Source organism: Canis lupus, chromosome 23 (genome assembly GCF_011100685.1).
Source record: "Canis lupus familiaris isolate Mischka breed German Shepherd chromosome 23, alternate assembly UU_Cfam_GSD_1.0, whole genome shotgun sequence".
NCBI lineage: Eukaryota > Metazoa > Chordata > Mammalia > Carnivora > Canidae > Canis > Canis lupus.
Window position 1 is genome coordinate 7,147,809 of NC_049244.1, and position 25,946 is coordinate 7,173,754.

General features: G+C 42.4%; 1 protein-coding gene across 5 annotated transcripts in view; it reads left to right on the top strand.

The window, feature by feature from the left end:
* Positions 1-25,946, top strand: part of MLH1 (mutL homolog 1) — a 49,038-nt gene that overhangs the window by 21,081 nt on the left and 2,011 nt on the right. For all 5 annotated transcript variants that reach the window (XM_038570370.1, XM_038570372.1, XM_038570374.1 and 2 more), the window contains exons 12-16: positions 3,960-4,333; positions 5,985-6,133; positions 13,238-13,346; positions 15,504-15,567; positions 25,763-25,927. In XM_038570370.1, coding sequence (XP_038426298.1) covers positions 3,960-4,333; positions 5,985-6,133; positions 13,238-13,346; positions 15,504-15,567; positions 25,763-25,927 — 861 coding nt within the window. The remainder of the gene's footprint in view (positions 1-3,959; positions 4,334-5,984; positions 6,134-13,237; positions 13,347-15,503; positions 15,568-25,762; positions 25,928-25,946) is intronic.

Consider the following 25,946-nt stretch of genomic DNA (forward strand, 5'->3'; position numbering starts at 1 on the left):
TCAAAGAATGAGATGAAAATGAAGAGCATGTTGTCTGGGCCCGAGTGGTTGTCCCTTGCTCTGTCCTAGCTGAGGTCAAAAGAAAGACATTTGCCAGAGGTCCTGGCTACACTGGGGAAAGAACATCTTGTCTTCCTCCTTGTCTTATTTTGCATGAGTCAGATTCATTTAGTTAGCTTGAATAAATAGTAGTCTTTTCCTATAGAATTCTGCATATTACTGACCAGTGTGTCTTCAGAAGGAAAGTGGATTTCTGGATCTGACAGCCTGCCTGTGTTGGTGAAGCAGCAAAAACCTTGGCACATTGTTGTGGGTAGTGGGGTCCACATTCCTCTGGGGGCATCAGAATACCTTCTCTCCCACTCTCCAGCTACACCTTGCACAGCATTGCCCAGGGTGTACAGCATAGCCCTGGTTTGTAGTGAAACTATTTGGTATGGAAATTAGGAAGCCTGGGAGCTCTTGGGTTTTGTTGCATCTCCATCATATTGGACAAAATGTTTCACTTTTTGCACTTTAAAATTACTGCAAGTAGTTATGTTAATTTCTGCTGGTTTGGCCATTGCATAGCCAAATGAAACAAAACAGTTGACTCTTTAACAGCATGGGGGTTGGAGCTCTGACCCCTGGGCAGTCAAAAATCTGACTCTTCAAAAAGTTTAATTCCTGTTAACCCACTGTTGACCAGAAGCTTTTTTGACAACATAAACAGTCGATTAATGCATATTTTGCATGTGTTATATAAAGTATTTTTACAATAAGTAAGGTAGAAAAATGTTATTAAGAAAATCATAAGGAAAAGAAAATACATTTACAGTCCTGTACTATAAAAAAATCAGCATGTAGGTGGACCCACAGTGTTCAGATCTGCTTTGTTCTAAGGTCAACTATATTCACTTCATTTGCCTATGTATGCTACAAGGGTGTTTATGTTGTCTATGAAGGAAGGTTTTTCCTTTTTGAGCAGAGTTGCTACCTTATTTAACTTGTTATTACTTAGCTCATTATTGAATATTCCTAAGTACACATAAGAGTAGATATTACACAAATAATCCATGTACCTGTCACTCAGCTTCAACAACCATCCTCGTTTTGCCATATTTGTTTTCTCTTTCCCTTTCTCATTTGGTGGTGGGGGAAAGAGTATTTTTTTAAAATATTTATTTATTTTAGAGAGAGTGAGAGAGCACACACAGAAGAAGCAGGGAGAGGGAGAGAGTCTTTAAGTGGACTCTGCACTGAGCATGGAACCTGATGTGGGGCTCAATCTCACAACCCTGAGATCATGACCTGAGCTGAAACCAAGAGTCAGATGCTTAACCAATTGTGCCACCCAGGTGCCCCAAGGGAAAAGAATATTTTAAAGCACATTTCAGGGATTTACTCTTTTCCCTAGTATTTTATTATGTGTTTTTAAATATTGTTTCCTGGGGCACCTGGGTGGCTCAGTGGTAGAGCATCTGCCTTTGGCTCAGGTCATGATCCTGGGGTCCTGGGATCAAGTCCCACATCGGACTCCCTGCAGGGAGCCTGCTTCTCCCTCTGCCTGGTCTGTCTCTCTCTCTCTCTGTATCTCTCACGAATAAGTACATAAGACTTTTTTAAAAATAAATTATTAAAATATTTTCCCTTATATAATCACAATGTCCTTTTTTATACATAATAAAACTCATAGTAATATTTAATTTCTAGTCCATATTCAAATGTCCCCATTGTCCAAAAATGATCCTTTTATAAAGTAATTTTATTCAAATCCATATCCAGTTAAGTTCCACTCTTATAATTTATTGTTGTCTTTTAAATCTCTCTTAAGTCTCTTTGAAACCAGAGAAGTCCCTGTACATTTTTGTTGTTGTTCCTATTGGCTTATTCTGAAGGCTTTCTGTAGAATAATGCACATCTCTGTTTGATTACTTATCATTAGTGTCATTGAACTTGTTCTAATCCTCCACATTTCCTGTAAACTAGGAATTCCTATAAACCGGCATGATTACATTCAGATTTAAAAAATAATTTCTGTATGAGAATTCTTGATAGATGATGTCTTGTATTTTCTGCCACACCCCAGCAGGAGGCGCATCCTGACTTGTTATGTCATTTTGGTGATAAGACTCCTCAGTGGGTTCAACTGGTGACCGCCTGTTTCTTCTTCCTCAAGTTCCCCAGGAATATTTAGTTTAATGATTTCACCATTCATTGATGACCATTACCTGAATCACTTATTTCACGAGGATTTCAAGATTATGATTTTCTGATTTTATTTTCTGTGTTTTAACTAACTGTAATTCTTCTGTATACAATAACTTTCCCTCATTTGTTAGAGCTTTTTAGTTATCCTGAAACACAGTTCATAGTAGAAAGTAAGAGTAAATGCTGAGTTCTGCCCCTTTAATTATCAGTTTGCAAAGGAATGAATTCATGTCCTGATGATCTCCAGTGATTTTTTTTTGAAGATTTTATTTATTTATTTATTTATTTATTTATTTATTTATTTATTCATTCATTCATTCATTCATTCATTCATTCATTCATTCATGAGAGACACAGAGAGAGAGGCGGAGGCATAGGCAGAGGGAGAAGCAGTCTCCCTGTGGGGAGCCCAATGTGGGACTCAGTCCCAGGACCCCAGGATCACAACCTGAGCCCAAGGCAGACGCTCAACCACTGAGCCACCCAGGTGCCCCTCCAATGATGTTTAATGACTTTGTCCTCTTTCTTTCTCTTTGCCTCTCCCTATTTTTTTCTTTTCCCTTGATATTTTAACATAGCTGTTAACAAAGCAATATCGTTTAATTTTATAGTCATTTTTCTTTTGGATCCTCAAATCACCCCATCTCAGACCAACAAAATCCCCTTCAAACTGGTGCTCTTGTCCTTTTGACCCAATTCTATTAGTCTTTGATGGTTTCTTTATTTCTGACAAGAAAAGATATTGTATGCTCACTCTGTACTTTCCCATTCCCAAGTCCTGGAATTGGCCATTTCTCCAAGGAACTCTGGTTTGTTTTAGTGGGGATGATGTTTAGAGACTATAGTTATGGATCAGAGGGTCCTTATTGCTGCTGGATGGTCATTGGCTTTCGGCCTTTCCAGTGGACAGAGCTAGGAAATATGTATCTTTAAAAAGAGACAAAAGAGTAGCCGCCAGGAGCTGGTAGGGAGGGAGAATGGTGAGTTACTGTTTCATGGGTACAAAGTTTCAGGCTGTGAGGGTGAAAACTAGAGTTAGATGGTGGTGATGGTCACACAATGATGTAATGTACTTAATGCCACAGAGTTGTACACTTAAAAATGGTTAAATAATAAATTGAATGTATATTTTACTATAATAAAAAAACGAAAATCTCTCCAGACAAAAATATGAGAACTTCACATTAATATTCCCTATTTCAAATGAATTTTAAAAATTATGAGCATTTTGCTGAATTTTTATATTTTTACTGGTGTATCTTTTAAAACTTCAAGTTTTGGTCTGAATTGCTTCTATAATAATATTTCTATAATGATTATACCTGCTTCTAGCTCTCTAGTTCTGCTTCACTTTGGGACCTGGACGTCTTTCTTCTCTCTTTTTTTTTTTTTTTTTTAAATTTTATTTTTTTTAACCCAACTCTACACGCAACTTGGGGCTCGAACTTAAAACCCCAGATCAAGAGTTGCATGCTCTACTGACTGAGCCAGCCAGGTAACCCTGGAACCTAGACATATTTACTTCATATTCTGAATCATGCCACTGTCTCCTTTTTTGTGTGTGTGGGTGTTTTGTTTTGTTTTGTTTTGTTTTTTTCAGATTGACTCTACTTCATTGAAATGTATAGGACAGAATGTAGAAAGGGTTCAATATCAAACATAAATGAGTCATATGTTACATAAATGCCATTGAGCTTGAAAAATCACAGCGGCTAGAAAACATTTACTTAAAAAAGTTTTTTAACCTACTACCTTCTTTTTTGACACAGACTTTACTACCAGGTCTTGCTGGCCCCTCTGGAGAGGTGGTTAAATCCACAACGGGTGCGACCCCCTCATCTACTGGAAGTGGCGACAAGGTCTATGCCCACCAGATGGTCCGCACAGATTCACGAGAACAGAAGCTCGATGCCTTTCTGCAGCCCATGAGCAAGGCTCTGTCCAGTCAGCTGCAGGCTGTTGTCCCAGAAGACAGGACCGATGTTTCCAGTGGCAGGACTGGGCAGCAAGATGAGGAAATGTTTGAACTCCCAGAGCCTGATCAAGTGGCTGCCACAAATCAGGGCATGGAGGAGGAGACAACAGAGGGGACTTCGGAAACATCAGAGAAGAAAGGGCCCCCTTCCAGCCCAGGCAACCCCAGGTATGGACTTCGGGAGGAGTGCAGCTTGTCTCTGCTATTTCTTCCTGAAACCACCTTCTGGCTTGACTGGGCATGAACCACCTGCAGCTTCTCTCTGCCTGACCCACTCTCTGCCTCCAATGAGATATTCTTTGCCTTTGATCATGGCTTGAGCAGCCCCCACTCAGTGGCTTTTGAGATATCTTAAATGTCCATGGCTCCAAGCATGAATTAAACACACACCAGAAAAAAGAATAAGATTTATCCTTTATTTTTAGTTCCTGGATTTTGATAAAGTCTCAATAGCAGAGGTGGCTAGAAAGAACCCTAAAATATCCAGAAGATTCTCCCTTATTCCACTCAAAACTGCTTCAACTCCTCTCAGGAAAAATGCATTTTCTCAGTTCAAATTATGAAGACCCCGAAGCCCACGGGCTGGTGGTAAGAGTGGGAAAAGGGCGGATGGCAATAGTGGCTGTCCTTCACCTGTGCTCCCAGGACGTGCTTCACATGCTCCTCAGACTCCTTGGGCACATCGCCGAGCCCAGGCCCCAGGCAGACGCTCCATCCCCAGCAGGCTCAGGATGAAGACGCCTGCTGTAGGCGAGCATCTGTGTAGCGGCCTGCCACTGAAACCCTGGTGCTGAGTGGCTGCTGGAATTCGGAGGAGTGGGACGAGTTACTTGACTCCAGTTTCCTCGTTGCCAAGCCAGTCTAGCAAGACGACTTGTTGGGATGTTTCCAGGGAGTAAGAAAGGGTGCTGCCACTTGTGGGTAACCCACGACGTGCTGGATACTTTACATACATTATCCCATTTCATGCTCTTAGCCACTCTGCAGGGCAGGGTTATGTGTCTCTCTGTCACCAGGGGAAGTAACACCACCAGCTCTTTACCACACAGCAGTCAAAAGAAATCTCTGCAACCAGAAATGAGAATGTATCACTCCTTAGCTGAAAACCAATGCTTCCCCTTGCGTTTATTAGGGTGCACCCACCCTTCCTCCCATTTGGTTCCTCTCCCGAGGCCCACTCTGGCCACACTGTTTTGTGGCTGACGCCAACTGCCTGAGCTTCCCTCCTTTGCTGTCCCTGTGCTCTGGGTCTAGGAAGACTCTGCCTTCTTGTTGCTCAGGCCTCCACTCAGTGTCGCCTCTTACCAGAGGCCCTCTCACTGCCCCATCATCCTGTTACTTTGTTTACTTTTCTTCTTAGCTTTTTCTTCCACTTCAAATGATCTTTTTCTGTGGCTGTCTGACTCCCCAGCTAGAAAGTGAGCATGGTGAGGACCATCACCTTGTCTGTCTGGTGCATGGCTGCCTGGAGCTGGTGCTGTCACAGTCTGAGGGGGGTACTGAACGGGTGAGACTCAGCAAGGTAGGCACATATGCCCAAGGCCCTGCAGCTCCACAGGCGAGTGACTCTGGTGTCCTGCTGTGCACAGTGGCTGGCTGCAGCCGGGGGGACTCAGGATCCTCTGCTATGCAGTGTGCCAGAGAACAGATTGATCTTGCTAGTCTACTGCCTGCACAAGGACCCCCGCCCCAAACGTGCAGAGTCAGCATGAGAAGCTCTTCCCTGTTCAAAATGCAACATACAAAATTTGGATGACTTAAAAAAAAAAACAATTTTAAAGGGTAGTCATGATCTGTGGGCTCCTTATCTTCATTGCAGAAAGAGGCCTCGGGAAAGCTCTGATGTAGAAATGGTGGAAGATGATTCCCGAAAGGACATGACAGCAGCATGTACCCCTCGACGGAGGATCATCAACCTCACCAGTGTTCTGAGCCTCCAGGAAGAAATTAACGAGCGGGGACATGAGAGTATGTAAATGCTGTGCTCTGTCAGGGCCCCAGAGGACTGGACTGCTAATATGGAGTTTTAGGATAATGCAGGAAATGTAGATGGTAGGGTGGCCACTGCAGCGTGCTGAGCACACCTCCCTCTTCTCACCTACAGCAGCAGCAACAGCAACCAAAAGGCGGTTTTCAACTAGGAAGGGAAAAAGTAGTCTCTGGTTTTAATTATAATTAATCAGTATTCTCACTAAATCCTAGTTAGCTGGAGTAAAGCATTCATTTAAATAATCTTCAGTTTGTTTTTTATCTTAAAGCAGTGTGATGTCCCACAAGATTCTGATTTGTGGCCTGAGTGGGGTGTGCTCTTTCGAGAGCACACAGGCTTTGGAGGGCCTCGAGTGGATTATCCTGGCACTACCATTTCCGCTGTGCGACCTTAAACTTGTAACAACATTGCTGTGCCTCGGTTTTTCCTCATCTGTAAAATGGGATTAGTTTTACCCTTGAAGATGATTATGCTGGTTAGAGGTAAAATATAAGTGAAACAGCTATTACAGCATAAGAAGTCAGTAGATATTTTTATATCCCAAAGTCAAAGTCATAAATCAGGATCACCTTCCTCAGAAATAGCTTTTTAGAATACTGAAGTAGAGCTGCGTTTTGGTCCCTGTTACTTCAAAACTCGCTAAGAACGTGGTTTTAGGAATTAAATGGGGCCAGTCGTGTCCCAGGCACAAACTGAGCAGGGATTGAGGAGTAGAACAGCAACTTGGCCCAAGAACCATCTGCCCCAAGTGAGTCCAGGAGTCATGCTCCAGGTGTAGACGGCACTACTCCAGGCTCCAGATAGCCGCTCTGCGTGTGTCTACACAGCTTAGTCATGGCCTTGCTGTGTTTCACCTGTAGCACATTTCCTTAGTAAAATAGTTGTGTTTTAATGCTGTGTCTTAAAATATGACGATCTGGATTAGCTTATAAAGTCTCGAGTGGCCAGGAGCAGGGTAGCACTTTTCACACTAATCCTCCACCCTCTGAAGCACTGCCGTGGCTCAGTGGCACCTTACATTTTTCTCTGTACCATCTCCCCTTGTTTGGATGAGTTCATTCAGCAAGGCCTCAGTTTGCCTTTCCTTGTTTGTTTTCTCTTCTCTCAGCACTCCGGACCTTTCTTTGTCTGCATGTGGGCAGAGCTGTAGGTGTCTGCATGTGGGCAGAATAAAAGCTTCCTGTGACCAGGGTCTTGCCAGTTGTTGAAGGAGCTGCCCAGTGGCCTCTGATTTTTGTTTCCATGAAGATTTGCTCCGGTTGCTCTTCTGTTTATTGGCTTTCAAGCTGGGAGCTTTTAAAACCATTTTAAATAATGCAAGAGAAGTGGGCTGGCTGTTCCTTGATTTATTTAGCAGGCTCACTCACAGTAGATTCAATTGATAGCTTCCCTCAGCTTTGGCATTTACTGAGTCCTCCTTAAGGGTTTGTATCCCTTATGTAAAGCAGGCTATTTAAAGTTAGCATTTTGAAAAATTTCTGACTAGTTGCACAGTTTTCAGTGCAGTGTAAAGCTAATCTGTGTCAAGTTTGATAAGGTTTGGAGCCCATTGCTGAGGCTCAGATAATCTAAATGTTCCCAAATTGTGTATTTGTACACATTGTTTCATGTAATTCTAGAATCATCTTGTGAGAGAGGCAGAGCAGCTGCTGTTACCTGTTTTGAAGGTGAGGACATGGAATGGAAAATGGAGAGGACAAAAGAGGACAGATGAGTTGGAATATCCAAACAATCAGAAACTGACCTGGGGACACACCTCATTGAGGGCGGGTGGTAACTGGCAAGGCCTGCACACGAGGTGGCAGGCCCAGGATTCAGATGCTAAGCAAACCAGCTGCCTGTGTGGGCGGGTGCACCTTGCGATTTGATCATGCCAACTGAAGCCAGTGTTTCAGATGTGCCAGTGTAGGGTCTCACAGAAGGAGCACTGTCTGTCACATGCAAATGGAGTGAGCTGGAAGGGCTCTGTGGGAGCTCCTGCCAGCTGCACCATTCCCTAGCCTGTCGGAAATTCATTCACCTTTTTGGGGCATTATTTTCCTGCCCTCCCACATGACAGCACTGCTATAGCCTCTACTGGGCCCTTGTGATAAGCACCTGAATTACCATGTGTGTGCTTCATAAGGTCAGACCTCCGTCCCAGGTTGGGGGACCTCTACCTTGGGTCCTGCCCGCTGGTGTGTGATTTACACCCAGGGCCCCTGGTCCTCGAGGGGAATGCAGTATAGGGATTTCCCTGGAGCTCAGATATGGTGAAGTAGGCCACTTGCCTTAACAGACCAACGATGCAGCTGCTCCCCCACAGGAGGTCAGGGACGCTCTCCTTGTGCCAGAATTCTTGGTTGTGCTTCTTTGTGTGATGATTTGATCATGTATTGTCTGTGCGGGGATCGTGTCTGTCACGCCCACCATTTCACCCCTGGCATCCACAGAGGGCCTGGCAGGTGCACGCAGAACGTATGTCCTGAGGCAGTGTGTAAATGGTTGAGAGGAGGAGCATGGGAGGTGAATCTTTGTTCTGAAGGATGTCAGAGTTGAACACTAAGACAGTCTCTGGAGTCTGCTGGATCTCCCCATCCCCAGTGGTCACTTTCAGTCAACCAGTGAGGTTAATTTTTGCCCAGTACCCCAGTTGTTCATGGAATTAGGCTCATCTCAAATTAGTAATGACTGAATCTACTTGCTAGTTCCATAGTTTTGATCTATTAATTAATGAGGACAAGGACTGTTGTAATGTGTTTTTGCTGTCATTTGAATGTGAATGTGTTTAATATTTCACCCAACAATTCTATTTCCTTGGTCTTTGGAGAACGGTCCTGGGTCTCAGTGTTCATACTTTTGTATGAACTTGTATGTTGTATGAACTTGTATGGCTTGTCCCCAGATGATCATTTCTTTTGGCACGTGAAATCAGCTTGGCAAACATTTGTCAAGTATGTTCTCTGAACAAAAGGCACGGTGCAAGCCCTGAGGCAGAAAGTGAGGTGAATGAGCCTTGACCCCTGCCGTATGGGATAGCACAGTGTTGTGGGGAGTGTTTAGTAAGTAACTGGCTGCCCACATAAGGTAAAATGAAAGATATTCTGTAACAGAGGTGGAAGGCCGCTTCAGCAGAGCCCAGGGTGAGACATGCCTGGGAGGGCTTCTGGATCCTGTGAGACAACAGCCAGAGGCTATGCACATGGGACTTCTGTAAGGCGGTCCACCAGGGTGCTGAGCTTCTGCTCTGCACATGGTATTAAGAACTCAGGGACTGGTTGTGCTTCCTTCGGGTTTGGCTTTACTTGCCAGTTCTTAGAAAAACAGGCTGAGACCCAGGGCCTCCACTGAGAACTCAAGATGTGTGGTTTGGCTTTCAAGCATGGAAGGATCTTGTTCCATTTTGCTGCTGGCACAATGGCAGGGAAATGCCCACAGACTTCTAATGCTGTGAAGATATTTAGAGGAGGAATGAAATAGAGGTCCTTGAGGTCCTGATAAGAGATCGTGAAGAGGCCCAAGTAGCCTCATGAAGCCGAGGGAAGAAAAGTCCTGCCTGAATGAAAGAGCAACTCTGGAAGCCTTACGCAGGGCCAGCAGATGCCTCATTCCTTCCCTGCCCAGGCTGGCAAAGCTGCACCTTGGTAGCTAGGATGCGTCAGAGGGTTCCATGAAAAATCTGTATGGAAAACTCTCTGACCCTTTTTTTAGTGGATTACACTGCTTTCTCTTTTCTCCAGTGCCTCATTATTCAAGATTATTTGATGTTCTCCAGCTTTTAAAATAATCATTTTCCGCCTACACAGTACATCCTGTAGAGACATTGAGTTTCCAGTGGGAACAGAGGGGAACACTTCATTCTAAAAATGAAGAAAATAAGCCTCTTTTTATTGGGGGTTGGGGGGACAGAGTGTTAGAGAACTAATGTAACAATATAAGAATTCATTTGTTGTGGCCAAGCTAAAAAAAGGTATAGTGAAAATGTGGTGCATACCACATTGCTTATGCTTATTGCTGTCCCCAGACTCTTCCCTGTGGTCTCCAAACCCTCTTCCCCTACCCCTCTTTATGGTGGTGGTATTTTTAATTACATACATATGTACACACAATGTATTGGTAAATAAAAAATCAAATTTATAGAATATATACATAGGATCCACATGAGAAAAAACATGAACACTTGTTTAAGAGATAGAGCATTGTAGGTTTCATCACCTTTGAAGCTCTTGGGTACTCTTCCCTAACCTGTACCCTTCCTTCTCCCTTAGAGGTAACCACTATCTTAAATTTGTCATTATTATTTCTTTTCTTTTTAATACATTTTAGCACCCATATTGTAGCCCTAGAAAATGTGTTTAGTTTGCAAGTTTTAAATTTTACATAAAGGAATCATACTGTATGGGCTTTTTTTGATATTATAGATATATATAGATATATAGATAAATAGATATCACACACATTATTATGTTCCTAGGATCCATCCATCTTATTGTATACAGCTCTGGTTTGCTTTTTCTGTGTAATCAATTCCGTTTGGTGACAGTGACTGCATGTTTGTTCATTCTGCTGTTGAAGGATGTTTGGGCTCATGCTGCCTCATCCCCACCCCCTCATGCCCTGGCCTGCTCCTGGCCCTGAGGGAGTGAGAGTCTGGTGTATATTGGGAAGCTTGGCTGTAGGCATATACTCCGGAGAGCTGCTACTGGGTTGGTCATACAATGATAAACTGGTTTTCAAAGGGGTCAGATAAATGTACACACATTGTTGGTCCCACCAACAGGATACAGAAGTTGCATTTGTTCTCCTTCCTCTCTAGGGTTTGATCTTGACAGATTCTTTTTTACCAGTTTAATGTTTGTGACATGGTAACTGATGGTGGTTTTATTTGCTTCTCCCTGGTTACTATAAATTTAAGGATATTTCTCCTTCTGTTAAGTGTCTCTTCTAGTTTTTTGCCAATTTTTCTGTTGGGTTTTTGGTCTTTTCAAACTGATTTGAGGAGTTCTTCATATATTCCAGATATGTTCCATATTAGTTACATGAAAACATCTTCCCCCAGTTTAGGACTTACCCATTTTCTTCTTTTTTTAAACAAATACTCATTTCATGAACAGAAATTCTTAGATTTAACATAGGCAGATTTTATGAATTGTTCTTTACAGATTGGCTTTTTAAATCTTATTTACGAGATGCTTTCTAATTCTGGGATAATTAAAGGCACATTCTTATATTGTCTCCTAAAATGCTTATATGTAAATCCCTAGTCTTCTTGGAATTCATCTTTGGTGTAGGGTGTTAGATTCATGTAATTTTCATGTGGGTATCAAATAGTTCCATAAAACATTGTTACTTTCAGTTTGTTTGGACGTAGCAAATATTATTAGCTCGTAATTCTTTCCTTTAGATCTTTCATGGTCTGCCTGAAGCACATCCTGTAGTGGGGCCTTGGGTGGCCAACTGACTTGTTTTGTCTAATTCATCTTCATTTTGAAAAGTGTTTTTTTGCTGGGTTTAAAATTCCAGATTGACAGTCACTTTTTCTTAACACATCGAAGTTGGTGTTCTATCATTTTTCGCTTCCACTGTTGCTGCTGAAAATCCAGCTGTCAGCTTTATATTTTATTCTTTGTGGGGAATCCCTCTTTTGTCTCAGAGTGCTTTTAAGATCTCTTTAGTGTCATGCAGTATTTCTGTGTGCCAGGTGTGGGTTTTGTTGGGCTTCCTGGAACTGAGGCTTGGTGTCTTTCATCACTTCTCAGATACTATCAGATATTTTTGTCTTCAACATCTCCCCCTGCCCTTTTTCTGTTCTGGAACTTGATTTATATATTTATTATCCTCCACATTGCATAAGCTGTTTCTGTAGTTTTCCTGTTTCTCTGTCCTGATTTCCTCTCTTTATCTTTTTTTTTTTTTTTTTAAGATTTTATTTATTCATTCATGAGAGAAACAGAGAGAGGCAGAGACACAGGCAGAGGGAGAAGCAGGCTCCAGGCAGGGATCCTGATGTGGTGGGACTCAATCCCAGGACTCCAGGACCATGCCCTGGGCCAAAGGCAGACACTAAACCGCTGAGCTATCCAGGGATCCGATCCCTCTTTATCTAGATTTTTAATTTCAACTGTTATATTTTTAATTTTTAGAAATTCAGCTTCTTTTGGAGATCTTCATCATTTGTTAGTCTTCTGCTACTTATTCATTGCTTAATCCCTCTTAAGCATACTAAACATGCTTATTTTTCTCTTCCTTGCTGGTATTTCCAGTCTCTGAACCTTTGCAGAGGTTGTGTGGTTTCTTCTGGATTCTAATTCTTCGTGCATTCTTTGTGTGTTTTGTAATTTTTTTACTGCTAGCTCCTGGTATTTTATCTGTGGGGGATAATTTGAAGCCTGGATTGACACTGAATTTCTCCACAGAGAATTTGCATTTCATTCTGTTACGGACCTGGAGGAACAGTCAGTCCTGAATCACATTAAACTAAAATCTCCCCACGAGGTTTTAGGCAACACACTTAGCGTGAATCCTGGCTGTGAGGCCTAGCTCATGGTTACAGATTCTCAGGGCTGTGATGTTTTTTATGCTTTACTCCCAGGATCCAGGCTTGAGGTGGGTGGGCAGTTTGGCTCACTGCCCTGGGGCCTGGGACATAGCAGTAGTTCTTCTTTTTTGCCTGAGGGTAACAGCCGCTAGCATTTCAGCTTCCTGTGCTGGGGAAATGGTCTCCTGTTAGACTTCTCATTTCAAACCATTTTTGTTTTTCTTTCTCCACACCTCAGAGCCTACAAAAAGTAGTGTTCATGATTCCTGAGGTCCCTCTGGTACCTTTGAGTAAAGCTGGCTGCGGAGCTTGCAGCACTTTTCTGGCTTCCTGCTTTGCCCTAGGTGGTGATCTTTAAGTAGTCCTTTATCTTTGGGCAGTTTTTTGTGGTATTTTGAAAGATCTGTTATAATTTATTCCTCATTTGTATTTGTTTTCAGCAAGAGGTACATTTCAGGCATGCACATTGTGGCCTGTTTGTTGTCTTGAGCTCTGGGGCTTGGTGTTTTGGGCTGCAGAGAGGTGTTGGTGGGATGCCATGACTTACCTGCTTTTCATTTTCCAGCACTCCGAGAGATGCTGCATAACCACTCCTTTGTGGGCTGCGTGAATCCTCAGTGGGCCCTGGCTCAGCATCAGACGAAGTTATACCTTCTCAACACCACCAAATTGAGGTAAATGAGTGAGTCATGACAGAAGCAGGCCTGCTAGAAGAATGGTTCTCAAAGCACAGGCACCAAAAGCTAGGAACAGCGTTATGAGGTGTTTGGAAAGGTCCCAGACTTGGGGGACAGAGGGTTTCAAATCCAGGCTCAGGCATTTACCATTTATGTCATTATGGACAATGTACTTTCTTGAACTATGTCTCAGATTTCCCATCTACAAGATTTAGAAATTACTACTTAGCTTGCAGGGTTTTGTGAGGGTAGAAAATGACAGGGAAGCCTAATGTTTGGTAGGTTCTTGGTCCTTACTAAACATTGACGACTGTGGTTGAACCAGGTGTTGACGGGCTTAGTGCCAGTAGAGAATTCTAGCATCTGCTATGTGCAGCACGGTACTGTGGGATGCAAGAGAAAGAGGACCTAAGGCCCCCTTTCTTCCTTAGGGAATGTAGCCAAGGCTTACTCTCACCTTGAGTAAGGCGAGAGTTACCACATGAGCCAGAAGGGCTGACAACCATGGGAGGGGTGATCTCAGTGGTGCTCTTTGCCCAGCCCATAGCCAGCAACCTTTCTATTGATTGTTTCCAGAGACCTTGGTGGATGAGCTCCTAGTGAGTCTAGAACCTGTATTAAATATGTTCTCAGGGATACCTGGGTGACTCATGGTTGAGCATCTGCCTTTGGCTCTCAGGTCATGATCCCAGAGTCCTGGGATCAAGTCCCACATCAGGATCCCTGCATGGAGCCTACTTGTCTGCCTATGTCTCTGCCTCTCTCTGTCTCTCATGAATAAATAAATAAAATCATAAATAAATAAATAAATAAATAAATAAATAAATAAATAAATAAATAAAATCTTAAAAAAAAATGTTCTCAAATAGGTGGCACAGATGGGACATGTATTAGACATCACCTGTCCTCTGTGGGACCCTTTCCCATCAGCCCTGTTGTTGCCTCAGTGCTTTCTTGAGCCAGTGAGCAAGGGAGCTGCCTTATGTTGCTTGGGGGTGGCACACAAGATAAAAACCAATTTGATGTCCCTCACCTAGAAACTGCCCTGGTCCAGAGCTGACTGTTGGCACACATGCATCTTTGCATCCCAGGACTCACCCTTTTTAGCCCTTTGGTGCAGCTCTGTTCAAGGTCTATCATCTTTGAGAATCCTTTGGCTTATGCACTGGGCTCTCTTATTAATATGTTGGCAATTCAGCTATCTTTGTTCTTTCTTTTCCAGCATATAAGTACATTTCTAGACTACAAATCCCATTGTGTTCAGATTATTTCATTTTACAAACAATGCCAGGCCAGTCCCAGAATTTCAGTTTTTAATAAATGTGAGTGATTTCCCAGTGAGAAAGTAAAAGAAACAGATGGAGAACCAAGATCAGAGTGCAGTACCTGGATTCAGCTCTTCCCTTTTCAACCTTATTAACTCTGACCTGGGACAAGTCAGGTACTCACTGGGTACCTCAGTTTCCCCACTATAGTGCCAGTGTAGCAGATGCCTTGTCTACTTTGATTGATAATGAGAACAAGTTTTTAAATAGACCACTGTGGTCCGTATTGCCTAAAAACTAGAAAGTACCATTTATTTCAGCACTATGTTGTATAAGGAGGTCAGTGTGTTGCATACTTCACAGCTGCTTCTGGAATGTTGCCAGCTAGTGCTTCATCGTACACTGTACACCGGGGTGGTCTAATTCTGCCTTGGGTGTCCTGGTGATTATTTAGTAAGTCTCCTGCCTTCCCTATACACACCGTACCATTTTTAATGGTAATTGTAAAGAAAAAGAAAAAAAGGTGATTTATAGGATTCTTTGTAAGTGGGGGGAAAAGATAAGCAAACAAAACTCTTAAATTTCACCTACGGGGTGCGTTCAACAGCTTTTAACCGCCAGTGGGTGGGACAGAGCATGGGTGACTTAGAGACTTAGATCTAGTGCTCTGAGCCCTGGCTGGAGGCCGCCAGCTGAAGCCCTGGCTGGAGCTTGCTGTGGGGCCCAGTTCCTGAGAGCCTACAGCCTGTCAGGAAGCCTCCACAGCAGGCAGAACCGTCCCTTTCTCCCATTCATGTTTCAGGGGTTATTTCTCCTATTTGCAATGACTGCTTGGATCTCAGGCATGGATTGAGCATTTCCTTAAAGTCACTTCATTTTTATTTTTCAGTGAAGAACTGTTCTATCAGATACTCATTTATGATTTTGCCAATTTTGGTGTTCTGAGGCTCTCGGTAAGTGTATTTCCCGCTTCTCACTGCTGAAACTTCCAACGCCTGGTCATTTCTGAAAATAATCGCTCTATCCTAATATCTGATTTGTAGTATATTAGATTTTCTTAAATATGTTTAGGATAGTTTCTGTATTGCACGATTTGCATTTGGAAGTATCTTTAGTTGTAACACAGGTTTATACAAAGCAGAATAGTCATTTGGTAGCCAGCTTTTTTTTTTTTTTTTTTTTAAGATTTGTTTATTCATGAGAGAGAGGCAGAGACATAGGCAGAGGGAGAAGCAGGCTCCTTGTGGCGAGCCCAATGCAGGACTCAGTCCCAGGACCCCAGGATCACGCCCTGAGCCAAAGGCAGTTGCTCAACCACTGAACTACCCAAGGGCCCCTGGTAGCCAGCTTAAACAAATGTGTATTATTATGTAGGTTAATATATATCTACTTAAGAAAACTTGTAAAGTGATAAAAGTAGAAATAAACATCCTCTAAACCCTGTAACCCAAAAACAGCCAACCCCAGTTGACAGTATTAGGGCATTTCTTCCAAGACCTTTTCATGTTTAATTTTAATTTAAAATTAAAATCAGACTGCTTATCTATATAGTTTCATACTATCTTTGTTACAGCTAACATACTCTACAAAAAAGACTTCTGGGATTTTTATTGGGATTGTCATGAATCTCCAGATCAATTTGGGGAGGAAATCTTTTGTTAGATTTATCCCTTAGTATCTCACTTTTTTTGTTGTTGTTGTTGCTATTATGCATGGCATTATTTATTTATTTATTTATTTATTTATTTATTTAGATTTTATTTATTCACGAGGAACACAGAGAGGCAGACATAGGTAGAGGGAGAAGCAGGGTCCCTGTGGGGAGCCCGATGTGGGACTTGATCCCCAGACCTGGGATCACGCCCTGAGCTGAAGGCAGACACTTATCCACTGAGCCACCCAGGCGTCCCTATACGTGTCATTTTAAAAATTGTCCAGTTGTTTGTTGTTAGTATATAGAAACACAAGTGTTTGTGTATATTAATCTTGTACCTTGCAGCTTTGCCAAACTCACTTAGTAATTCTCATAGCTTTCTTATAGATTCCATCAGTATCTACATAGATGATCATGGTCTCTGTGAATAAAGACAGTTTTATTTTCCCTGTCCAACCTGGATCGCTTTTTTTCTCTCTTGCCTGGTTACACTGGCTAGACCAATGTTGAATAGAAGTGGTAAGGGGGCACCTGGGTGGCTCAGTGGTTGAGCGTCTGCCTTCAGCTCAGGGTGTGATCCCGCAGTCCTGGGATCGAGTGCCACATTGGGCTCCCCACAGGGAGCCTGCTTCTCCCTCTGCTCTCTCTGTGTCTCTCATGAATAAATAAGTAAAATATTTTAAAAAGTGGTAAGGATGGAAATTGTTCTCTTGTTCCTGATCATAGGGGAAAACACATTCAGTCTTTCAAAATTAAGTATGCTTTCCGCCGTAGGTAGAGAGGAGATGGCCTTCATGAAGTTGCGGAAGTTCCCTGTTTCTTGTTTGCTTAGAGTTGTTTTTATTTGGGAATGGATATTGGGTTTTTTCAAATGCTTTTTTTGCATCTCTGTTAAGATAATTGCATGGTGTTCTTTTTCAATTTGTCAATATATTACATCTTCATGTTAAAAACCAATCTTGCATTCCTGGATGAACCCTGCTTGTATGTGATATATCACCCTTTGTATAAATTATTGAAATTGACTTGCTAGAATTTTGTATACACTTGCTACATTTATGTTTGTGAAGGATACTCCTTTTTTTTCCTTGTAGTCTTTGTCTGGTTTTGGTATTAGCGTAATGCTGGCTTCATAGAATGAGTTGGGAGGTATCCTCTACTCTTCCATCTTCTGAAAGAGTTTGTGTAGAACTAGTGTTTATTTCCTAAATGTCTGGTAGAATTCATCAGTGAATGAAGCCATCGGGGCCTGGAGATTTCCTATGAGAAGGTTTTTAATTACAAATTCAGTTTCTTTCACAAATAACTAATTCAGGTTATCTTTTTCCTCTCGATAGAGCTTTGGTTTGGTTTCTTTCAAGGAATTTGTCCATTAAAGTTTTCACATTTATTGGCATGAAATTGTTCATAATATTTTTCATAATTCTTTTAATGTTTAGATTCTCTCTCATTCCTAATATTGGCAATGTGTATCCTCTCATTTTAACCTAATCAGTCTGGCTAGACGTTTACCAGTTTTATTGATCTCAAAAGAACCGACTTTTGGTTTCATAGATTTCTCTCTATTCTTTTTCTGTTTTTTATCTCATTGATATTTACTCTGATCTTTATTACTTCTTTTCTATTTATTTTGGGTTTAATTTACTCTTTTGTTTCAAATTTCTTAAGGTGGAAGCTGAGATCACCTTTTGACATTTTTCTTCTTTTCTTTTTTTTTTAATAAATTTATTTTTTATTGGTGTTCAATTTGCCAACATACAGAATAACAGCCAGTGCTCATCCTGTCAAGTGCCCCCCTCAGTGCCTGCCACCCAGTCACCGCCACCCCCCGCCCTCCTCCCCTTCCACCACCCCTAGTTCATTTCCCAGAGTTAGGAGTCTTCATGTTCTGTCTCCTTTTCTGATATTTCCTATCCATTTCTTCTCCCTTCCCTTCTATTCCCTTTCACCATTATTTATATTCCCCAAATGAATGAGAACATATAATGTTTGTCCTTCTCCAATTGACTTACTTCACTCAGCATAATACCCTCCAGTTCCATCCACGTTGAAGCAAATGGTGGGGATTTGTCATTTCTAATGGCTGAGGAATATTCCATTGTATACATAGACCACATCTTTTTTATCCATTCATCTTCCGATGGACACCGTTTGGCTATTGTGGACATTGCTGCTAGAAACATTGGGGTGCAGGTGTCCCGGCATTTCATTGCATCTGTATCTTTGGGGTAAATCCCCAACAGTGCAATTGCTGGGTCGTAGGGCAGGTCTATTTTTAACTGTTTGAGGAACCTCCACACAGTTTTCCAGAGTGGCTGCACCAGTTCACATTCCCACCAACAGTGTATGAGGGTTCCCTTTTCTCCACATCCTCTCCAACATTTGTGGTTTCCTGCCTTGTTAATTTGCCCCATTCTCACTGGGGTGAGGTGGGATCTCATTGTGGTTTTGATTTGTATTTCCCTGATGGCAAGTGATGCAGAGCATTTTCTCATGTGCATGTTGGCCATGTCTATGTCTTCCTCTGTGAGATTTCTGTTCATGTCTTTTGCTCATTTCATGATTGGATTGTTTGTTTCTTTGGTGTTGAGTTTAAGAAGTTCTTTATAGATCTTGGAAACTAGCCCTTTATCTGATACGTCATTTGCAAATAGCTTCTCCCATTCTGTAGGTTGTCTTTTAGCTTTGTTGACTGTATCCTTTGCTGTGCAAAAGCTTCTTATCTTGATGAAGTCGCAATAGTTCAGTTTTGCTTTTGTTTCTTTTGCCTTCGTGGATGTATCTTGCAAGAAGTTACTGTGGCTGAGTTCAAAAAGGGTGTTGCCTGTGTTCTCCTCTAGGATTTTGATGGAATCTTGTCTCACATTTAGATCTTTCATCCATTTTGAGTTTATCTTTGTGTATGGTGAAAGAGAGTGGTCTAGTTTCATTCTTCTGCACGTGGATGTCCCTTTTCCCAGCACCATTTATTGAAGAGACTGTCTTTCTTCCAGTGGATAGTCTTTCCTCCTTTATCGAATATTAGTTGACCATAAAGTTGAGGGTCCACTTCTGGGTTCTCTGTTCTGTTCCATTAATCTATGTGTCTGTTTTTGTGCCAGTACCACACTGTCTTGATGACCACAGCTTTGTAGTACAACCTGAAATCTGGCATTGTGATGCCCCCAGATACGGTTTTTTTTTTTTTTTAAATTCCCCTGGCTATTCGGGGTCTTTTCTGATTGCACACAAATCTTAAAATAATTTGTTCTAACTCTCTGAAGAAAGTCCATGGTATTTTGATAGGGATTGCATTAAACGTGTAAATTGCCCTGGGTAACATTGACATTTTCACAGTATTAATTCTGCCAATCCATGAGCATGGAATATTTTTCCATCTCTTTGTGTCTTCCTCAATTTCTTTCAGAAGTGTTCTATAGTTTTTAGGGTATAGATCCTTTACCTCTTTGGTTAGGTTTATTCCTAGGTATCTTATGCTTTTGGGTGCAATTGCAAATGGGATTGACTCCTTAATTTTTCTTTCTTCAGTCTCATTGTTAGTGTATAGAAATGCCACTGACATCTGGTCATTGATTTTGTATCCTGCTACACTGCCAAATTACTGTATGAGTTCTAGCAATCTGGGGGTGGAGGCTTTTGGGTTTTCTATGTACAGTATCATGTCATCGGCGAAGAGGGAGAGTTTGACTTCTTCTTTGCCAATTTGAATGCCTTTAATGTCTTTTTGTTGTCTGATTGCTGAGGCTAGGACTTCCAGTACTATGTTGAATAGCAGTGGTGAGAGTGGACATCCCTGTCTTGTTCCTGATCTTAGGGGAAAGGCTCCCAGTGCTTCCCCATTGAGAATGATATTTGCTGTGGGCTTTTCATAGATGGCTTTTAAGATGTCGAGGAATGTTCCCTCTATCCCTACACTCTGAAGAGTTTTGATCAGGAATGGATGCTGTATTTTGTCAAATGCTTTCTCTGCATCCAATGGGAGGATCATATGGTTCTTGGTTTTTCTCTTGCTGATATGATGAATCACATTGATTGTTTTACGAGTGTTGAACCAGCCTTGCACCCCGGGGATAAATCCTACTTGGTCATGGTGAATAATTTTCTTAATGTATTGTTGGATCCTATTGGCTAGTATCTTGTTGAGAATTTTTGCATCCATGTTCATCAGGATATTGGTCTGTAATTCTCCTTTTTGGTGGGGTCTTTGTCTGGTTTTGGAATTAAGGTGATGCTGGCCTCATAGAACGAATTTGGAAGTACTCCATCTCTTTCTATCTTTCCAAACAGCTTTAGTAGAATAGGTATGGTTTCTTCTTTAAATGTTTGATAGAATTCCCCAGGGAAGCCATCTGGCCCTGGACTCTTGTGTCTTGGGAGGTTTTTGATGACTGCTTCAATTTCCTCCCTGGTTGTTGGCCTGTTTAGGTTTTTCTATTTATTCCTGTTCCAGTTTTGGTAGTTTGTGGCTTCCCAGGAATGCGTCCATTCCTTCTAGATTGCCTAATTTATTGGCGTATAGCTGTTCATAATATGTTTTAAAATCGTTTGTATTTCCTTGGTGTTGGTAGTGATCTCTCCTTTCTCATTCATGATTTTATTAATTTGAGTCTCCTCTCTCTTCTTTTTAATAAGGCTGGCTAATGGTTTATCTATCTCATTAATTCTTTCAAAGAACCAACTCCTGGTTCTGTTGATCTGTTCCACAGTTCTTCTGGTCTCGATTTCGTTGAGTTCTGCTCGAATCTTTATTAACTCTCTTCTTCTCCTGGGCGTAGGGTCCATCTGCTGTTTTTTCTCTAGCTCCTTTATGTGTAAGGTTAGCTTTTGTATTTGAGTTCTTTCCAGTTTTTGAATGGATGCTTGTATTGCGATGTATACATCGGACTCCGGACTGCTTTTGCTGCATCCCAAAGATTTTGAACGGTTGTATCTTCATTCTCATTAGTTTCCATGAATCCTTTTAATTCTTCCTTAATTTCCTGGTTGACCCTTTCATCTTTTAGCAGGATGGTCCTTAACCTCCACGTGTTTGAGGTCCTTCCAAACTTCTTGTTGTGATTTAGTTATAATTTCAAGGCATTATGGTCTGAGAATATGCAGGGGACCATCCCAATCTTTTGGTATCGGTTAAGACCTGATTTGTGACTCAGTATATGGTCTATTCTGGAGAAAGTTCCATGTGCACTTGAGAAGAATGTGTATTCAGTTGAGTTTGGATGTAAAGTTCTGTAGATATCTGTGAAATCCCATCTGGTCCAGGGTATCATTTAAAGCTCTCATTTCTTTGGAGATGTTGTGCTTAGAAGACCTATCGAGTGTAGAAAGCGCTAGATTGAAGTCACCAAGTATAAGTGTATTATTATTTAAGTATGTCTTAACTTTGGTTATTAATTGATTGATATATTTGGCAGCTCCCACATTCGGGGCATATATATTGAGGATTGTTAAGGCCTCTTGTTGGATAGATCCTTTAAGTATGAGATAGTGTCCCTCTTCATCTCTCACTACAGTCTTCAGGGTAAATTTTAGTTTATTTGATATAAGGATGGCTACCCCTGCTTTCTTTTGAGGACCATTTGAATGGTAAATGGTTCTCCAACCTTTTATTTTCAGGCTGTAGGTGTCCTTGTGTCTAAAACGAGTCTCTTGTAGACAGCAAATAGATGGGTCCTGCTTTTTTATCCAGTCTGAAACCCTGTGCCTTTGATGGGGTCATTAAGCTGTTCACGTTCAGAGTTACTATTGAAAGGTATGAGTTTAGTGTCATCATGAACTGAAGTTCCTGTTTTTGTGGATTGTTCCACTGAACTTCTTCTTAAAGGGGAATTTTGAGAGTCCCCCTTAAAATTTCTTGCAGAGCTGGTTTGGAGGTCACATATTCTTCCAGTTCCTGCCTGTGTTGGAAGCTCTTTATCTCTCCTTCCATTTTGAATGAGAGCCTTGCTGGATAAAGTATTCTTGGTTGCATGTTCTTCTCCTTTAGGACCCTGAATATATCCTGCCAGCCCTTTCTGGCCTGCCAGGTCTCTGTGGAGAGGTCTGCTGTTACCCTAATACTCCTCCCCATAAAAGTCAGGGATTTCTTGTCTCTTGCTGCTTTAAGGATCTTCTCTTTATTTTGGGATTTGCAAGCTTCACTATTAAATGTCGAGGTGTTGAAAGGTTTGTATTGATTTTAGGGTGGATCTCTCTATTTCCTGGATCTGAATGCCTGTTTCCCTTCCCAGATTAGGAAAGTTTTCAGCTATGATTTGTTCAAATACATATTCTGGCCCTCTGGCCCTTTCGGCACCCTCGGGAACCCCAATTAAACGTAGGTTTTTCTTCCTCAGGCTGTCATTTATTTCCCTTAATCTATCCTCATGGTCTTTTAATTGTCTCTTTTTTCCTCAGTTTCCCTCTTTGCCATCAACTTGTCTTCTATGTCACTCACTCGTTCTTCCACCTCGTTAACCCTCGTCATTAGGACTTCTAGTTTGGATTGCATCTCATTCAGTTGATTTTTAATTTCTGCCTGATTAGCTCTAAATTCTGCAATCATGAAGTCTCTTGAGTCCTTTATGCTTTTTTCTAGAGCCACCAGTAGCTTTATAATAGTGCTTCTGAATTGGCTTTCTGACATTGAATTGTAATCCAGATTTTGTAACTCTGTGGGAGAGAGGACTGTTTCTGATTCTTTCTTTTGAGGTGAGGTTTTCCTTCTAGTCATTTTGCTCAGTGCAGAGTGGCCAAAAACAAGTTGTATTGGGAAAAGGAGAAAAAGAGAGGAGAGAAAGAAGGAAAGAAAAGAGAAAAAAGGAAGAAAAAAAAAGAGAGAAGAAAAAGAAAGAGAGGGAAAAAAAGGTGGGGGAAGCAAACAGAAATCAAAAAGCAAAAAAAAGAAAAAAAACAGCACGGGGGAGTACCTTCTGATTCTGTATACTTTAAGTCCCTTGGCTTCCCCTGGAACTTGTCCGTCTAGCTGGTCTTCTGGGGGAGGGGCCCGTTGTGCTGATTTTCAGGTGTTAGCAGTTGGGGGAGCTGCTCAGCCCCTGCCTGGTGCTCAGTGGGGGTTGTTTACCCCTTAAGGCCCCAGGAGGAACAACCCCAGTGGCTGCCTCAGCTCTGGAAACCTGGATTCAGCCCCTGCAGTAACTCCAGAGCTCTCAGCCTGCAGGGCCTGGAGGCTCCAGGCAGCGCGCTGATCTGCTCAGCTCGGGGCAGGAGCGTCCTTGCTGTCCTGGGCCCTCCTGGCCTCTGCGTGTCCCAGGGGGAGGCCGGATCCTGGGCTGTGTCCCCGGCGCCCTGTGCTCTGGGGCCTGCGCTCCTGGCCAGGCAGCCCCTTCTCTGCGGAGCTGCCGCCCGAGCCCCTCGGAGCTGCTCCCGGGGGGCCGCGTAGCCCCCTCCGCGTGGAGCCTCTTCCTCTGCTGGAGCTACCTCCGTTCTGCTCCCAGGGCTGCGCAGCCCCCTCTCCGTGGAGCCACCACCCGAGCCTTTCCAAGCTGCTCCCGGGTCGAGTCCTTAGGGAGCTCGGCGCACTCTCCCCAGGGCGCAGGCGTCTGTTAGTGTCCCAGGGAGCCTAAGGGCATCCCCACCCTCCTGGGGTCCTGCTCCAACTCCCTGCGAGCCCCTTTCCGCCCGGGAAGGTCGGTGCAGCTCCTGCTTCTCCGGGACGGGGCTCTCCTGTCCTGGGGACACTCGCCCCGGCCTTAGCCCTGCTCCTCGCCGGGCCCCTCCCTCTTGGAGGCCTTTGTTTCTTTATTCCCCCCCCCCCCCCCCCCCCCCCCCCCGGTCTTCCTACCTTGATAGAAGCGTGAACTCTTTTCACTGTAGCGTTTCAGCTGTTCTCTCTTTAAATCTCAGGCCGAATTCGTAGATTTTCAGGATGATCTGAAGGCTGTCTAGGTAATTTGGTTGGGACAGGAGATTTGGGGACCCGACTCTTCCGCCATCTTGCCCCTCCCTCCTCTTTCTCCTTTTCTAATACAGGTGCTTAGTGCTAATAAATTTCTGCTGAGTCTTGTCTTAGCAGCTCCCCACAAATTTTGATAAGTTTTCGTTTTCATCCAGTTCAAAATATTTTATATCCTTCTTTATTTCTTCTTTGCTCTACAGGTTATTGAGAGGTATATTGTTTCCAGTTACTTGGGAGATCTTCTGGATATCTGCTATTGATTTCTAATTAAATTCCATTTTGATCAGAGAATATACTTAAATCCTTTAACGTTACTGAGATTGTCTTATGGCCTAGAGCATGGTTTGTGCTGGTAAAGAATCCATGCACACTTGAAATGAATTTGTGTTCTGGTCTGGTTAAGTGGAGTATTCTTTGAGTGGCAAGTACAGTAAGTTAACAGTGATGCTCTGATCTTCTGTACCTTGATTTTCTCCTTGGTCCAGTGTATTTTTTTGAAAGGATGGTATTGAAACCTCGGACTATAATTGTGAATTTGTCTTTTTCTCTTTGCCAGGTCCACTGGTTTGATCCTTCATAGATTTAAAAGCTCTAGTACGGAGTGCACAAACATTTAAATTGTCGGGTCTTTTCATGGACTCCTCTCTTATTATGAAAAAATAGTAACAGTGTTCTGTGTGTTTATAACATGTGTAAAAGTAAACTGTATGACCACAGCAACATCAGAAGGGGAGAAATGGAAGAAAATTTAGGCATCTTATTTTTAACTATATATTTCAGTCTTCTTCCTTATCAGATGGTTTACCTGAAATGACATTTATTCTCCCTTCCCCTTGCTTTAGTTATCAGTGAGGCAGTAGAAATATGAAAGTAAGTGGAGTCCTTAGAGCCGCACAGAGGGGAAATGCCTCCACACAGCCTCGTGCTTCCCACCCATTCAGCAGGCTGTCACATCCTCTCTATTGAAATGGTGACCAATGAGAGGAGGAAAAGGTTTTTTTTGTGGATTTTCAGGGTTTTTCTTTATGGGAGATGGGGATTGAGTGTTAGATTTGGGGTTTCTCACTTACTGTCATGATCATGGTTTTGTGGTTATTCACTTCATTGTACTTCACAGACATCGCATTTTTACAAATTCAAGGTGTGTGGTAACCCTACACCTAGGTAGGGTTGGCACCATTTTCCCAACAGCATTTGTTCAATTCATGTTTCTGTGTCATAATTTTGGTAATTCTGGCAATAGTTCAGTCCTTTTTATTATTGCATTTGTGTATAATACAAACTGTGATCAGTGATTATAATTCACTGGAAGCTCAAATGTTAGCATTTTTTTCACAATATTTTTTTTTTAGTTAAGGTTTTTTTCAGATTTAATGCTATTATACACTAACTAGACTTTAGTATGTATTTGTGTGTAAACCTAACTTTTATGTGCACTAGGAAACCAAAAAATTCATTTGACTCCCTATATTGTGATGCCCCCTTTACTATGGTCGTCTAGAACCAGACCCACAGTACCTTCGAGGTGTACCTGTGGTGGTTTTATGGGCAGGAATTCAGGCATCACTTGGATGCACTGTTATCACTTCCTGTGTTCTAGGAGCCTGCACCGCTGTTTGAGCTGGCCATGCTCGCCCTGGACAGTCCCGAGAGCGGCTGGACGGAGGAGGATGGTCCCAAAGAAGGACTTGCTGAGTACATTGTTGAGTTTCTGAAGAAGAAGGCTGAGATGCTCGCAGATTATTTCTCTCTGGAAATTGATGAGGTGTGTGACAGCCATTCTT